This window comes from Corylus avellana, chromosome ca2, assembly GCF_901000735.1.
Source record: "Corylus avellana chromosome ca2, CavTom2PMs-1.0".
In the NCBI taxonomy this organism is placed as follows: Eukaryota; Viridiplantae; Streptophyta; class Magnoliopsida; order Fagales; family Betulaceae; genus Corylus; species Corylus avellana.
The window spans coordinates 50199506-50214146 of NC_081542.1; the positions used below are offsets into that span (position 1 = coordinate 50199506).

The 14641-nt window shown below is 36.2% G+C and overlaps 2 protein-coding genes and 1 pseudogene across 3 annotated transcripts; 1 reads left to right on the top strand and 2 right to left on the bottom strand.

The window, feature by feature from the left end:
• The window catches only part of LOC132170196 (premnaspirodiene oxygenase-like), a 12686-nt pseudogene extending 7907 nt beyond the window's left edge, over window positions 1-4779 (bottom strand).
• A 911-nt stretch (window positions 4780-5690) lies between these two features.
• Window positions 5691-6684, bottom strand: LOC132170197 (serine acetyltransferase 1, chloroplastic-like). Its single transcript, XM_059581086.1, has one exon. The coding sequence runs from the start codon at window positions 6682-6684 to the stop codon at window positions 5749-5751; it is 936 nt and encodes a 311-aa protein (XP_059437069.1). The 3' UTR covers window positions 5691-5748.
• A 1969-nt stretch (window positions 6685-8653) lies between these two features.
• Window positions 8654-14552, top strand: LOC132171545 (transcriptional adapter ADA2b-like). 2 transcript variants are annotated; one of them, XM_059582887.1, is made up of 13 exons: window positions 8654-9088; window positions 9908-9963; window positions 10518-10696; window positions 10860-10925; window positions 11053-11178; window positions 11261-11336; window positions 11487-11550; window positions 11628-11686; window positions 11796-11894; window positions 12150-12372; window positions 12727-12937; window positions 13433-13699; window positions 14300-14552. In XM_059582887.1, exons 1-13 carry the CDS (start codon window positions 9036-9038, stop codon window positions 14489-14491), a joined length of 1671 nt encoding a protein of 556 aa, XP_059438870.1. In that variant the 5' UTR covers window positions 8654-9035; the 3' UTR covers window positions 14492-14552. The 2 variants fall into 2 exon arrangements, with proteins under 2 accessions (XP_059438870.1, XP_059438871.1); XM_059582888.1 differs by having other exon boundaries at window positions 11628-11680.
• Window positions 14553-14641: the final 89 nt, after the last annotated feature.

Sequence of the window (14641 nt, forward strand, 5' to 3'; positions counted from 1 at the left end):
GCAATGCAGTTGGAATATGATGCTCTCATTCATAATGGCACCTGGACGTTATGCCCTAGACCCCAATCTCACAATGTGATCAGAAACAAATGGGTATTTAAAATCAAGAGGAAAGCCGATGGAAGTATAGAGAGGTTCAAGGCAAGACTAGTAGCTAAGGGCTTTGATCAACAAAGTGGTATCGACTACACTGAAACTTTTAGTCCAGTGATCAAAGCTTCTACCATTCGCATCATTCTTACTCTTGCTGTCCACTTTGATTGGTCCATCAGACAATCAGATGTGTCTAATGCCTTTTTGCAAGGCACATTGGGAGAAGAGGTATACATGGAGCGGCCACCAGGTTTTGTTCAAACTGCACCACCTGATCAAGTGTGTAAACTTCACAAAGCCATTTATGGTCTCAAGCAAGCCCCTAGAGCCTGGTTCACTCGTCTCTCTACTTTTTTGTTGGAACTTGGATTCAAGGGATCTTTGGTGGATACCTCTTTGTTTATTTACTTACATGGCTCTGTTCAAGTGTACATGCTTGTTTATGTTGATGATATTCTTATTACTGGTACTCACCCTGCTATTATCTCTACCATCATTCACAAGCTACAGCAGGAATTTCCTCTAAAGGACTTGGGGCCCTTAAGTTTCTTCCTTGGCATTCAGGTTACTCGTACTGCTTCTGGTCTTCATCTCTGCCAAACCAAGTATATCCTTGATCTTCTCAGCAAAGCACACATGGCAGACTCCAAACCCTCCAAATCTCCCTGTGCATCTGGCTCCAAACTATCTAGATATGAAGGTGAACCTTTGACTGATCCCACGGTTTACAGGCAAATTGTAGGTGCTTTACAATATTGTACACTTACACGTCCTGGCATTGCTTATTCTGTTAATCAACTTTGTCAACATATGCATGCCCCTACCTCAGCTCACTGGATTGCAGCCAAACGAGTGTTAAGGTATCTTAATGGTTCTTCCAATCATGGTCTGTTTTACACCAAGAGTAACCTACAGGTCAATGCCTTTTGTGATTCAGATTGGGCTGGATGCCCTGATGACCGCCGGTCCACCACCGGCTTTGCTGTCTTTCTTGGTGACTGTCTCATTGCTTGGAGTGCAAAGAAACAGGCTGTGATCTCCCGCTCCAGCACAAAAGTTGAATATCGAGCTCTTTCTCTCACCACCGCAGAACTCTTCTGGATTAGGATGTTGTTCAAAGAAATTGGCATATTTCTTAAAGTACCCCCTGTTCTATGGTGTGATAATCTGAGTGCTTTAGCCTTGGCATCCAATCCAGTCTTTCATGCTCGTACGAAACATATTGAGGTGGATTATCATTTTGTTCGAGAAAAGGTCCTCAATCATGATGTTGTTATCAAGTTCATCTCCACACATGATCAGGTTGCAGATGTGTTGACTAAAGGTCTTTCATCTTCTCGGTTCCTCTCTCTTAAATCCAAGCTGATGGTGGTTTCTCCACCTATCAGCTTGCGGGAGGGTGTTAGCCGATATCATGCAGATTCTCAAAACTAATAAGGAAAGATATTACAGCTCACAATCTTTTACACTTATGCAACAAGGAAAACGTGTTCCTTGTTCAACAAGGGATACATTTTCCTTGGTATCTAAGGAAAATCTTGTATTGCAATTATTGTTTTTGATACTATAGGTTTAAGGCTGTATATATACTACACTTATGTATTTGTAAAGTTCAAGCCTTTGAATAAAAACTTCATCAAGTTTTCACAGACAAAGGCCCACTTTCCTTGCCCATCACAAATTCTAGATTGCTATTTATAACTGATCATCAGTTGCCTCCTTCCAAGTCATAGTCTTTTGAAGAATTGCAGGAGTTATCTGAAAAGGTGAGAGAGAGTAATATTTTGCAACAGGGATGGGGGCATTTTAGGAAAAAAAAATCAAAGTGATCACGTGCGACTGTTCCGTCATTCGAAGCGGCTTTGACTGACGGAATGGCCGAATTGCAAAACTTTGGCAAGTTGGAGGGGGTGAATTGCAAAAATTGAAATATTAGAGGTCGAATTGAAAATGACCACAAACTTTGGAAAGTAATTAAAGTATAATTTTCACAAGAAACTTTTATTTTATTAAATAAATCCATAATAAACTTAGTGATCTCAATGATAAAATGAGATTCAATACAAGCAGGGGTAGACCTACCTTAAACTTTGGGGACATCCTTGGCAAGCCAAAAAATTTTAATGACCTTACAAAAATATAATTTTCTATACTATGTTCCTGACAAATGATGACTTTTTCACACCCCTAAATGTTTCTAAATAAATATTAATAGACGAATTTTATTCCATGATAGACCGTCATCGAGCATCATTCGAAGGAGATGCTAAATTATTATTTTTTTTTTTTTTTAAAAAAAATTGTACTTGTTTATAGCAAACTAGAAAAACTTTTGTATTCGAAATGAACATTCTTTTTAAACATGATTTTATAAGCATGTAACTTTTATATATAGTTATGACTTATTACTTGGTATGAAATTAAGTTTAAGACTTGTTAGCTTTTATTTTACATAAACGCACACACACATTGAAGGACTACATCTATGTATTTATCTATTTGCATAGCTTTGGACCCCTAATGCAAAAAAATCATGGTTCCGCCTGCCCCTGAGTACAAACCTCTTTATAACTTAATAATTCTATTCCTATGGTTACTAGAAAATCTTAAAAGCACATATAAAACAAAGGGAAATGCTAGGTGTTCTCTCAACTGTGATGTGGCTTTTAATATCATTAATAGATTAAAAGTCAATAATAATAATTTCAAATTCAACGATGATTTTAAAAATCACATCACAGTTAGGAGGACACCAGGAGAACATTAGAAGAACACCTAGCATTTTCCTAAAAAGAATCCTAAAATTTCAATGAAAATCCAAGAATATAAGAGTGCAAAAGTTAATTAGAAAACCCAAAAAAAAAAGTCCAAATGTTATTATTAGACCCTGAAAAATAATACACAGAAAAGGAAAAAGAAAATCCTAGCCATCATATATATAACTTTTCCTGCACCTGTCAATGGAGTTGGACACAGCTTTTGCTACAACGGTGATTTATCAAGAAACATTTATAGATTCTTTTTAATTGAAGAAAAATATGTTAATTCCCAGAGTCGTTGGGAATTATTTATTTTTGAATGATTTGGGTTGTAGCAGAAATAGTAACCAAAATGATGGCCTTTAGATGTTGTTGGTTGTGATTGGGAACTCAAGTGTACACTTTGTTGAAGGCGTAGAAGGACGTCAACAAAATCTTCCTGCTCTATTTCAGACTTGCTATTTGATGCACTCATCTTTTTCTCCCTATGCTCATAGTCATGGATGATATTCTCCAGGATCTTGTCGATCTTCCTATGAATCTTCTCTAGTTTTGCTTTCATCCTGCTAATAAAATGAACACATTTATGTGAAGGGAAGAAATCAGCTAACTGATCAAAGCGTCCTGACAAGGATATAAATTCCTTGGTCAATGATAGAAATTCATCTTGGTCTTTGCATTTGCTACCGAATGCTGCTCTACATACAATGGTACTTGTCAAAGTGTCATAGCCCACTCTACTGTGGTTGATGAAGTATCACTGCCACCAGAAAATATGTCCTAGAAAAAATTGAGATTTAATCAACTATAAATCAGCTTCATGACTGCATCATTCAAAATATCAAAATCTCAGTTCATACTTTTGTAGCAGATTCATGTCATCTGTGTTGCATATAGACCATAATCTTCTTATTAAGAAACATTTATAGATTCTTTTTTACTGAAGAAAAATATGTTGTTGACAACAAAAGTGACTGGCCCCAAGTCATTGGGAATTAATTCTTTTTGAATGATTATGATTGTAGCAGAAATACTAACCAAAATGACGCCCTTGATGTTGTTGGTTGTGATTGGGAACTCAAGTGCTGTACCACTTTGCTGAAGGCCTGAAAGGACGTCAACAAGATCTTCCAGATCTGCTGATGCACTCATCTGGTTCTCCCTGTGCTCATCGATGATGTTCTCCAGGATCTTGTCAAGCTTCCAATGAATCTTCTCTAGTTTAGCTTTCATCCCACTAATCATACGAACAAAATTTTGTGAAGGGAAGTAATCAGCCAACTCAAAGCCTCCTGCCAAGGATATCGTTTCCTTGACCAACAATAGAAATGCATCTTGGTCTTTGCATTTGCTACCGAATGCTGCTCTAGATATAATGGTACTTGTCAAAGTGAAAATATGTTCACTAAAATTGATTGGAGATCCTGAAGATGAGTGGATGGACTCAATGAGATTATCAACCTCTTCTTCTCTAAGAGAAGAGAAGGACTGAACCCTCTTAGCACTTAGGAGTTCCAAGACGCAGACTTTTCGCATTTGCCTCCAGTAATCACAATATGGAGAAAAGGCAATCAATATCTGAGCCACCATAGGTGAAAATTCTAGGGGCTAGAAATAGTGGCCTTTGAGCAAAGGCAAGGTCATGTGTCTTCATGAACTCTTTGGCCATCATGGGGGATGACACCACAACTGCAGAAACTTCACCCAATTGTAGGTGCATGAGAGGTCCATGTTTCTTGGCTAGTTCTCTGATCAGAGCATGGTGTGGTAGTGAACCTACCAAGTTGTGCAAGTTTCCTATAAGAGGTAACTTCCATGGCCCCGGGGGCAATTTCTCAAGTTCGGATCTTTTACATAGCTTTAACAGCCAAACCAAAGAGAGGAAAAGAATGAAAGTGGCGAGAGCCAAGGAGTATTGCAGCACCATCACAGAAAGGAGATAAACAAGTGATTACTCGACAAATTTCTTTCACCCAAGTTGCAAAATTATAGTGCTATTAGCAGTTGGATCCCATCAGCCAGTAGGTATAAACATTTGACTTTTTTGGTGCAAATATATATAGAATATTGGACTACCTCAATTATTGCACCCCTAAACAAGAACGTGAGAGAAAATTTAATCATTTGATTATTCTAAAGACTAGAAGATCAAAACAGACTAAATGTTTTCTTTTGCCGACCAATTATGATGCTAATTAATTTAATCATTTGATTATTCGTGAAAATGACAAGGCATAATTTCATAATTAATTTTGAGTATGAAAATAATTATTCCAGGGGCCATGGAGCCAACATTGCAGTCTGAATTACCTGTAGGTACTGATCAACGCCAAATAATTATGGCATATTCCAAACCAAATTGAGTTGTTTTGTTCCATGTGGGGAGCAATTTCTCATGACTTCTCTCTTTACATAATATCACATGATTCACACATAATACCTTAGTATTAGAGCAGGATAAATTAGCTTTTTGGAGATTGAAGGGGTGTACAGAGTTAAATAACAGTACAAATTAGCACATGCAAATCATCCGATGATGATTTTCTGTGATTAAATTTAGAATCATTCACGTGCAATCAAATCTCATTTAACACAATAAAAGCTTCATCTGTAAGTCTAAGCATTTGATATGTAGATGAAGTATTTACCCAGCATAAATATATAAGCAAAGAGAGACAGAGGGGACTTTCCAGGAATCTAGTGATAAATGATCACTTCTTTTTCAAGTTTTCTTGTCCACTTTTGGGTAAGTAGACATTGTCACAATGATTTAAGATGAAAGGGGCTTCATCACCATATACATTATTAACTCATCCTCAAATATTAACAACAATCTTCAAACAGAATGTTATGAAGATAATTTACATAACAAAGAGATTGAAATCATAGCAGGTTTCTACTTTCCTCCAACCAATCTAGCTGGATTTCCGACACTAGTAGTCTTAGGAGCCACATTCTTCAGAACCACTGACCCTGCACCTATTTTAGCTCCTTCTCCAATTCTAATATTACCCAAAACCTTGGTTCCTGCACCTATAAAAACCCCATCACCTATCTTAGGATGCCTGTCCCCAGAAACTTTCCCAGTGCCACCCAATGTCACATTATGCAGAATTGTAACATTATCTCCTATGACTGCTGTCTCTCCGATCACAACCCCAGTGGCATGATCAAGTAATATCCCCCGACCAATTCTTGCTCCTGGATGGATGTCCACTGCAAAAACCTCAGATATGCGACTCTGAAGTAGGTGTGCCATGACAATCCTGCCTTGTGACCACAATTTATTTGCCACCCTATGAGCTTGGCAGGCAAGAAAACCTTTAAAATTCAACAAGCAATGGACATAACTGAGGCAGGCAGGGTCTCGTTCTCTTACAGCTCTGAGATCATCTCTAATGGCTCTCCTCATCATCTCATCATCTTCAGCAAAAACGCTCAAGAGAATTTCCTTCAGTGCATCACTAGCAATGTCTGCGTTCCCCAACTTCATCGCTAGCTGATTTGCTAACGCGCTCTCTAGTGAAACATGTGACAATATCGATGAGTGGTAGTATTTAGACAACATTGGCTCCTGTTCCAAGTCACACAAAGCTTCCTCTCGGATTTTCAACCATAGCTGCTCATCTTCATCCTCATCCTCATCATCAACCAGCAGAATGTTTTTTGAAGAACATGAGACTTTCTTCCCAGCCCGGTTGTTGGTTTTGCATGAAACAAGATTTGGGAAGCTGGATCTGCAGAATTTGGACCTCGCTTGGCATTGATTGGAGTTCAAAGAAAATGGACTACTAGAAGTACTTTCGCTTGAATTAGCAATACAAGCTGCCATTGTTTTCTGGAGCTCTTGATTGGAGTTCGAAGAAATGAAGGGTTGTGGTAGTATTGGGAAGCCAAAGTACGGTCTATATAGTAGAGCGGAGATGCGTGATCAACAGTGGCAAGAACCAGAAATTTCTTGGCAACAACAGAGTACATGTTGTGTAATTGAGTTTCAAAGATTCAACGCATGACGTTTGGCGTGACGACTCTTCTCATTATTCTTGTGTTGAATGTTATTGTGGTTCAAAGTCCAAATATGTAGACATTATGTCCGAATTCCGATACTTGCTGAAAACTCCAACATGTTGATGTCATCAACCTCGTCATGATTTACATAAGTTGAATAAGATGGATGTGTTGCGGTGATCAACTTTATCCTAAACAGAGTCTCAATTCGTGTTCGTTTTGAGTTTGGACTGCGTTAAAGTACTAGTATAAAATTATATACGTTAACTTTAATTCGATTAAGTTAACTCTAATTCGCTAGGGTTGCGAGTCATTAAAATTACTAACCCTTAATGTCGAGTGTCAGATTCGAGTCGAGTCGAAGCATTGATATAAGACTATATAGGTAAAATATAATCCGACTCATTTAATAAAACGAGTTAAACCTCTCAACCTTAACTTACTAATTTTATGCTGTGTTAGCCATAATCTAAATAATAAACTCTAAATAACGACAACTTTTGTAACTTTGTTTTTTTTATTTTTACAGAAATTTTTTTTAGATACTACGCTGGTTATAATACTTTTCTTGTAAACTCACGTGATGAGTGCCATGGACACAGTATGAGTAACACTCTTATACGCATCATTTTGTATGAAAACTTAACACTCTTTCTTATTTTATAAATTGATAAAGTTAATATGTTATAATCAAAGCATTTTCTGTGGGAAGTGCACATGGAATTGAGATTATATAAAATCCATGAAAATGGAACTTCTCCTACATTTACACATTACGAATGATTCAAAGCTTTGCAATTACTTTCAATATCTAGTTGGAGTTTCAAAATGGCAAGTGGTATAAGTCTTATTTGCAAATCAATTTCTTGAGTGACCAGAATTAAGTCCCAAGTCAAGGTATCACAATCTTACAATAAAGAAAAAATTATATATTTATTCCTACAAAGGCAAAGAAGGAAAATGATGAGAAATTTGGCTAAACCAGATAGCTTCATTTCTAAAGCCAAGCAATCAATAGATCATGTCAAAAATTATACATTTTTTTCTCAAAAAAAAAAAAAAAAAAAAAAAAAAAGGTACTACATTTATTTAAAGTTTTAAATAATGTTTTAATATATTTATCATGTATCAACATATTCACTATTAATAGATCTGTCAAATTTAATCTAAATTATTAAATTAATATTTTTCATTTTATTTGAAATTGAGATAATCATGTTTCAAATGTTGGGATCTCAAGATCAATACTTAGGACGTGCTAGTGCTATCATTGGAGTAGTTGATGATAACTCCAATCTTGATTTGAATGATAGCAGGATCATGTTTCAAATGTTGCAACTCTAGCTCATAGTAGCACATTTTGTTACGGCTTTTGGACAGTGTTAGGGATCTAATAGAGGAATTTTAAGATTAAAATACCTTATAATAAATATGTTATCTTTATAGATAATAGTAGAATGATGAATTAGAATTTAAATATTAAAAATAAGTATTATTGTTAGTTAGTTTATTTTACTTAGTCTTTTATTTTTAGTGTGCATTGTAATTGTCTATTTAAAGATACAAAGTTCATTAATAAATTTAGAAGAATTAATCAAAAACATTGGATTTGAAAAAGAGTTTTTCCCCAAGAGGTAGCTCAATCGGCTGGGACCATGCCTTATGAAGCGGAGGTCATTAGTTCGAATCATCCTCCCCCTTCTTATGCGGACATGTAAAAACAAAAAACAAAAAAAAAAAGAGTTTTTAAGTTTTCACAAAATCGAAGAGATTTAGTTCCTTAGAATCTAATATCCAGGTTGTCTCATACCTATCATCTACTCGTTTGTGTTTGCCAAAAAATCATTCACGTAGGACCATATCTGTCAAAAATCCAAAATTCCCAAGGACCAAAAATCTCAGAAATGTGTGATTTAGGGCTTGACCCAATTTGGAAGCTATCAAAACAAATTCTCAGTGCCTGAGGAATTTAGGGGTTTTGCTGAAATTTGTCATTTTGAGCTTGAGCTATTAATACCCAGTTTGGAACCAATCAAAAACAATTCACAAGTGTTGTGAAATTTAGGTTGTACTGGGTCCTATATACTGGTTTGCGCATTTTTCTGTGTGCCTTTGGGTTGAGTAAGCAGCGTTAATTACACAGGTCTTCCTGAGCTCGCTCAGCTTCAGAGTTCGATGGGTCGCTCTCGTGGAAATTTCCACTCTGCTTATGAGGACCCCACCCAAAGGTTCTTATCCGCTTTCTATTTTTTTTTTTCTTTTTTTTTGGAGTTTAATTCACATTTGAGCTTGCTTGGTTGTTGGTTTTGTTAGTTTTTGTGTAAAAAGTTCGATTTTTGGACATACATTCGGTGTTTCTTAGTTCCTACTGATCATATCTTTAGGCGCAAAAAAGATGGAATTGTGAAACGTTATATAAGATCAGCAGTTTGTTTAAATGTGAAAGTGGAAAGAATGCAGTAAATACATAATGGGTTTATGTGTAACCACTGATAATAATGGTGGAAGTAGATGTCAAGCTCTGCAACAGAAGAATGCAAAGAAGAAAGAAGAAGAAAACGAACAGAGGAACAAGAAGAAGGAAGGGGAAAGGTTGAAACAAGTTGAGAGAAGAAGGGAGAATGAATGTTCTTATTCTCTGTATAATCAACCTTGATTACAAGAATGAATCAATTCTACTTATATACTCGACTACAATGATAACAGATTCTGATAACTAAGCTAACTAACTTCAACCGTACTAAAACAGAATTAACCAACTGAAAAAGGTTAGTTAGTTCATCTATATACACGTGCAGTCACCTCTCCAACTTAGTTTTCTGATAGTAGACTCATACTTGCCCAGAGGGAAGGAAAAAGAAAGGGATTTCCACTATGCTGTAACAAGCTTGACAAGATTCTGAAGCATTTTGATTTCTTAATTGTGCTATGATTTTGCTTAAGCTTTCTATCTTTATATGAGTGCATCATATTACTTGCCTCGTTGATTTATATTTGGTGCATTGCTGTAGTTTCTTATTTTAGAGTACCAATTTTTGGCCATGCAGATCAAGAAGAAAAAAGAATGCCTCCAGTGGTGAAAATTCAGAATCCGCAGCTGCAGGTACTATTCCACTCTTGCATGACTTTAAATGTGGGCTGTTTAGAAGTAAACTCTAGTGGCATGGTTTCTTGATGACTTAGCTGTTGGAGAGGTCACAATGGTATGAAAGTGTTTTCAATTATTCTCTCTTTTCAAACTAAAACCTAATCTCCCCTCTCCCACTTCCCTCTTGGAACACACACACGCACTCTCGCCCTTAATGTCTATGTTGTAATCTGGTAATTAACATTTTAAAAACAGTATGTGTAGGAAGCCTGTCGAAGAAACCTCAACTGACTTGATCTTAGGGTCATTTGATTGAGGTACTACCCGGGCATACGTTTTTTTTTTTTTTTTTTTTTTTTTTTTTTTCCATCTTTTATGACTTTGGAGTACTTTTAGAAGCTTCTATGCCAATATGATGTTGCTGATGATTTTCTATCCAAGTCATCATTGGTAGTGGTACATGTTGGCTGTTGTTGTCTATATGTTTTTTACGTTCTTTTTTTTCTTTCTTTCTTCTTTCTGATCCTTTTTCTTTTTCTTTTTCTTGTGTGCGTGTGTGTTGGACACAGGTCAAGGGACAAGTGAAGGGAAAAGGGCTTTATACCACTGCAATTATTGCAACAAAGACATTACAGGGAAGATCCGTATCAAATGTGTCGTGTGCCCTGATTTTGACCTATGTATAGAGTGCTTTTCTGTTGGAGCTGAGGTGACACCACATAAGAACAATCACCCTTACAGGGTTATGGTTAGTAATCTCATTAATAAAGTACTTCTCCTGCTGATACCTTACAGAGTCGTAGAGTTTTGTATGGTGTTGAGTTATTAGTAGAGGCTGTTATTCATGTTTTTGTGATGAGGATGTAAACCCATAAATTGTGCTTATGCTTTTATGTTGTCCCTTTCAACAGGATAGTTTATCCTTTCCTCTTTTTTGCCCTGATTGGAATGCAGATGATGAAATACTGCTACTAGAGGTACTTTCAATCTCTGTTTTATCCCGACAATAGCGTTGCTTGATCCTACCTTTTTTTTTTTTTTTCAGTTCTATATTTGTTACCTGGAAAAATCTATTTACTTGTATTATCAAAATTCTTATTTCAGGGGACTGAAATGTATGGCTTGGGTAACTGGGCAGAAGTTGCTGAGCATGTGGGAACTAAGAGTAAAGAACAATGTATAGAACACTATACAAATGTATATATGAACTCCCCGTACTTCCCTCTCCCGGTATGACTTCTTGAACAAAGTGAATTCTCTTCTGAATTGTTAATTTTTAGAAGGGTAACTTGTGGAACATGTTTGTGTCTAGGACATGTCTCATGTTGTTGGAAAAAACAGAAAGGATCTTCTTGCTATGGCTAAAGGACATAGTGAGGACAAGAAAGGTGTGTGATCATGTTTACCATAACTCTTTGAACCTTTCAATTGTTTTCTTTTTTGTTTATCATTTTTAATCTTGTCTTGTTTATATGGTGAATGATTAGTGAGGCTATAATATTCATTTTGTGATGAACAACTGCTGGTGACTATAACAGGATTTCCTATGATAGGGGAGCTTAATTTGAAGGAAGAATCTCCTTTTTCTCCTTCAAGAGTCAAGTATGCTTTCATTCTCTTCCATGTATGTGCTGTACAATTTACCTGAGAAGCCTTCTCATGATTTTTATTTTAACCAGAATTGAAGATTCACATAAAGGTGGTTCCTCTGGCCGCATATTGTCAAGCTTAGGTGCTGGTGAGGCAAACTATATTATTGACCAGCTTCCATTATTTATGAAATAATTTATTCAATTAAATTTTAGATATGATCCTTAGATTATCTGCCTTGTTTTCTTATACTTTAGAAGTGGAATCTGGGGTCCGTTCAGCAGCAACAGCTGCTAACAAGAAGGCATCTAATGTGGCCCAGGTTAAAGATGGCCCTGGTGTCATTAAAGTGGAAGGTGTGACACATATTATCTACAGATTGCAAATAATTGTTGATTAATATATCTTTTCTAGTAAAGCTGATCTAACTAAAAGATTTTCTTGAATAAATGTTATAATCACATTTTTGTATTTTGTTGTTTGTTGGTGCCTGTTGCCTTCTATGCTTCTAACTTTTCATGTACTAAAGAGTTGAAAACTTGGTGGAGCATTCATAATCTGAATGGGTAATGATAAAGCCATTAAATTATGTTTTTTAATATTGTTGACAGAACCTCAAGCAGACAGGAGCTTTGGGGGAAAGAAACCAAACTCTTCAGGGAATGAGGGCCCTTCTTTAGTTGAATTGAGTGGTTATAACCACAAAAGACAGGAGTTTGATCCTGAATATGACAATGATGCTGAACAGTTATTGGCTGAGATGGAATTTAAGGATACAGACTCAGAGGAGGAGCGTGAGCTGAAGTTGCGAGTGCTGCATATCTATTCAAAGAGGTATGTGGGCACAATAATCTGATTTTCACACTTTTTGGTGAGTTTATTCATTTAAATATGTGAAACTTGTAAGACAGCATTTTAAGTGTCAGACTGATGTTGCATAATGGTAAAGAATGAGAAAAGAAAAAGGAGGAGAAGAGGAATTGAGATATTATCATTAAAAAATCATGATGGACACGGGACGAGTATTTTTCTGCATAATTTCTTTATGTTTCTGTCTTATGATGAAATTATTTGCTGTGGAGGTTTTGTGTAGACTGTTTAATAGTATGGCATAAACCTACTGGCTCAAACTGAAATATGCTTATTCTCTCTACGTCCGCATTATGGTTAAATTAAACTTGTTGGCAGGCTTGATGAGAGGAAGCGCAGGAAGGATTTTATAATAGAAAGAAATTTGTTATATCCGAATCCTCTTGAGAAAGATTTTTCGCCTGAAGAGAGGGCAATCTGTCGGAGCTATGATGTAGTCATGCGTTTTCATACCAAGGAAGAGCATGACGATTTGCTTCAGACTGTTATTAAAGAGCATAGAACGCGGAAAAGAATTCAAGAACTTAAGGTATGATACATGGCTTGCCCCATTGAGGTTGTGTAGACTGGGTCTATAGAAAATAATCACAGTTGTGCCTGAAATTATTTAGAAAAATGCTAGGTGCTTTCCTAATGTTCTCCTTGTGTCTTCCTAGTCTTAGGTAGATATTATTTTCTAAAAAAGCAAAAAAGAAAATTGCTCTTATTTCTTTCACTTGGTTTTTAAAAAATAATATTCACTTAGAGCTAGGAGGATACTATGAGAACATCAGGAAAGCACCTAGCATTCTCTAATTATTTATATGGTTACCGGAAACCTTTCATATAAAACAAGCTTGCTACATTCACATGGCCTCTTATTCTTGAAAGTTCCCTTGTGTGATATCATATTGTATGCAAATGATGCACAACCACCAATGCTATACGTTAATTTGGAATGCTTCAGTCTGGTATATATTATGTGGTACTTCATTTTGTCAAACTAATGTCTCCCTTGCATGAACTTCATTGTACAATTTTTCAGGATGCCCGAGCTGCTGGTTGCCGCACATCAGCTGAGGCTGATATGTATCTTAAACAGAAAAGGAAAACCGAAGTTGAAGAGAATGCTCGTCTAGTAAAGGAAAGCTCTCAGGTTGGTCCAAGCAGTCATGCTGGTCCAAATGCATTCATGGCTTCAGAGTCTGTTGGCAAGGAGTTCAATTCGAGACCAGTGGGGCAGGCTACTTCAAACTCTGTGAACGATTTGGATATAATGGGCTTTTATGGAGCAGAATTATTGTCTGAAAGTGTAAGTATGCAGTCCCTAAGTTTTATTTCTTAACAAGAAAGCGTAAGGGAACCTTTTTGTTTTTGTGTGCTGTATTCCTAAAATTGACAAGTAACTGACATTAATAGGACGGCGTGGGCTTATTTGGGCTTATTAAAGTGTGACACAGGAAACATTGGCTTGAGCCTAAAGTTTGCTGTGCATTGTATATGCTCTTCTGAGTCTGCTGCCTAAAAAACTGTAGCCTCACACTTTCCCTGGCCAAAAACCCATCCAGCTGGGTAATTTGTAAGATAATGTTAGTGTGTGGCTTGGATATAATTCTGAATGCAACTTGCCAAAATCTATGTTGTTTTTACTATTAAAGAAGCATGTTATAGCTTTAGTTTAGTATAAAGTTTTTCTCCAAACTTGAACTTCATATTTGAGAATCGCATGCTTTTAGGATCCGTGTCAATTTAATAAGTTAGGTCGGAGGAATATTTGTCAACCCAATTTAGAGGAAAACTTCATTAGTCAATTTATACCATGTATTATATATCAGTTGAATTTCTGGTGTACATTTCTCTTGATTTTTAACTGAAACAATGTTTTAAGCTGTCTGCTTCCATGTGTAAACAGGAGAAACGGCTATGCGGCGAAATTCAGCTACCCCCACCTCTCTACCTTAAGATGCAGGAGATTATGTCAATCGAGATCATCAATGGTTCTGTCACTAAGAAATTTGATGCCCATCACTTGTTCAAGCTTGAAGCCAGCAAAATTGACAGAGTTTATGACATGCTTGTGAAAAAGGGGATTGCTCAACCGTGAAACCTGAAACTATCTCCTTCTTTACTTTATTCTTTATCTTAATAGTAAATTGTTTCATTTTTATCAATTTTATTATGTGAAAATGAAAAGCATGCTATATTTTTGTGTTGTTTATTTTTAAATAATTATTTCTTAATTGGTATTCACAAG

What these genes read in the sequence shown, in the direction of transcription:
- LOC132170197 (XM_059581086.1), bottom strand. Translation starts at nt 6,684, where the DNA reads ATGGCAGCTTGTATTGCTAATTCAAGCGAAAGTACTTCTAGTAGTCCA.
- LOC132171545 (XM_059582887.1), top strand. Translation starts at nt 9,036, where the DNA reads ATGGGTCGCTCTCGTGGAAATTTCCACTCTGCTTATGAGGACCCCACC. An exon ending in CCCCGTACTTCCCTCTCCCG is followed by an intron (nt 11,179 to 11,260) that starts GTATGACTTCTT and finishes GTTTGTGTCTAG; the next exon opens with GACATGTCTCATGTTGTTGG. An exon ending in ACATAGTGAGGACAAGAAAG is followed by an intron (nt 11,337 to 11,486) that starts GTGTGTGATCAT and finishes TGACTATAACAG; the next exon opens with GATTTCCTATGATAGGGGAG.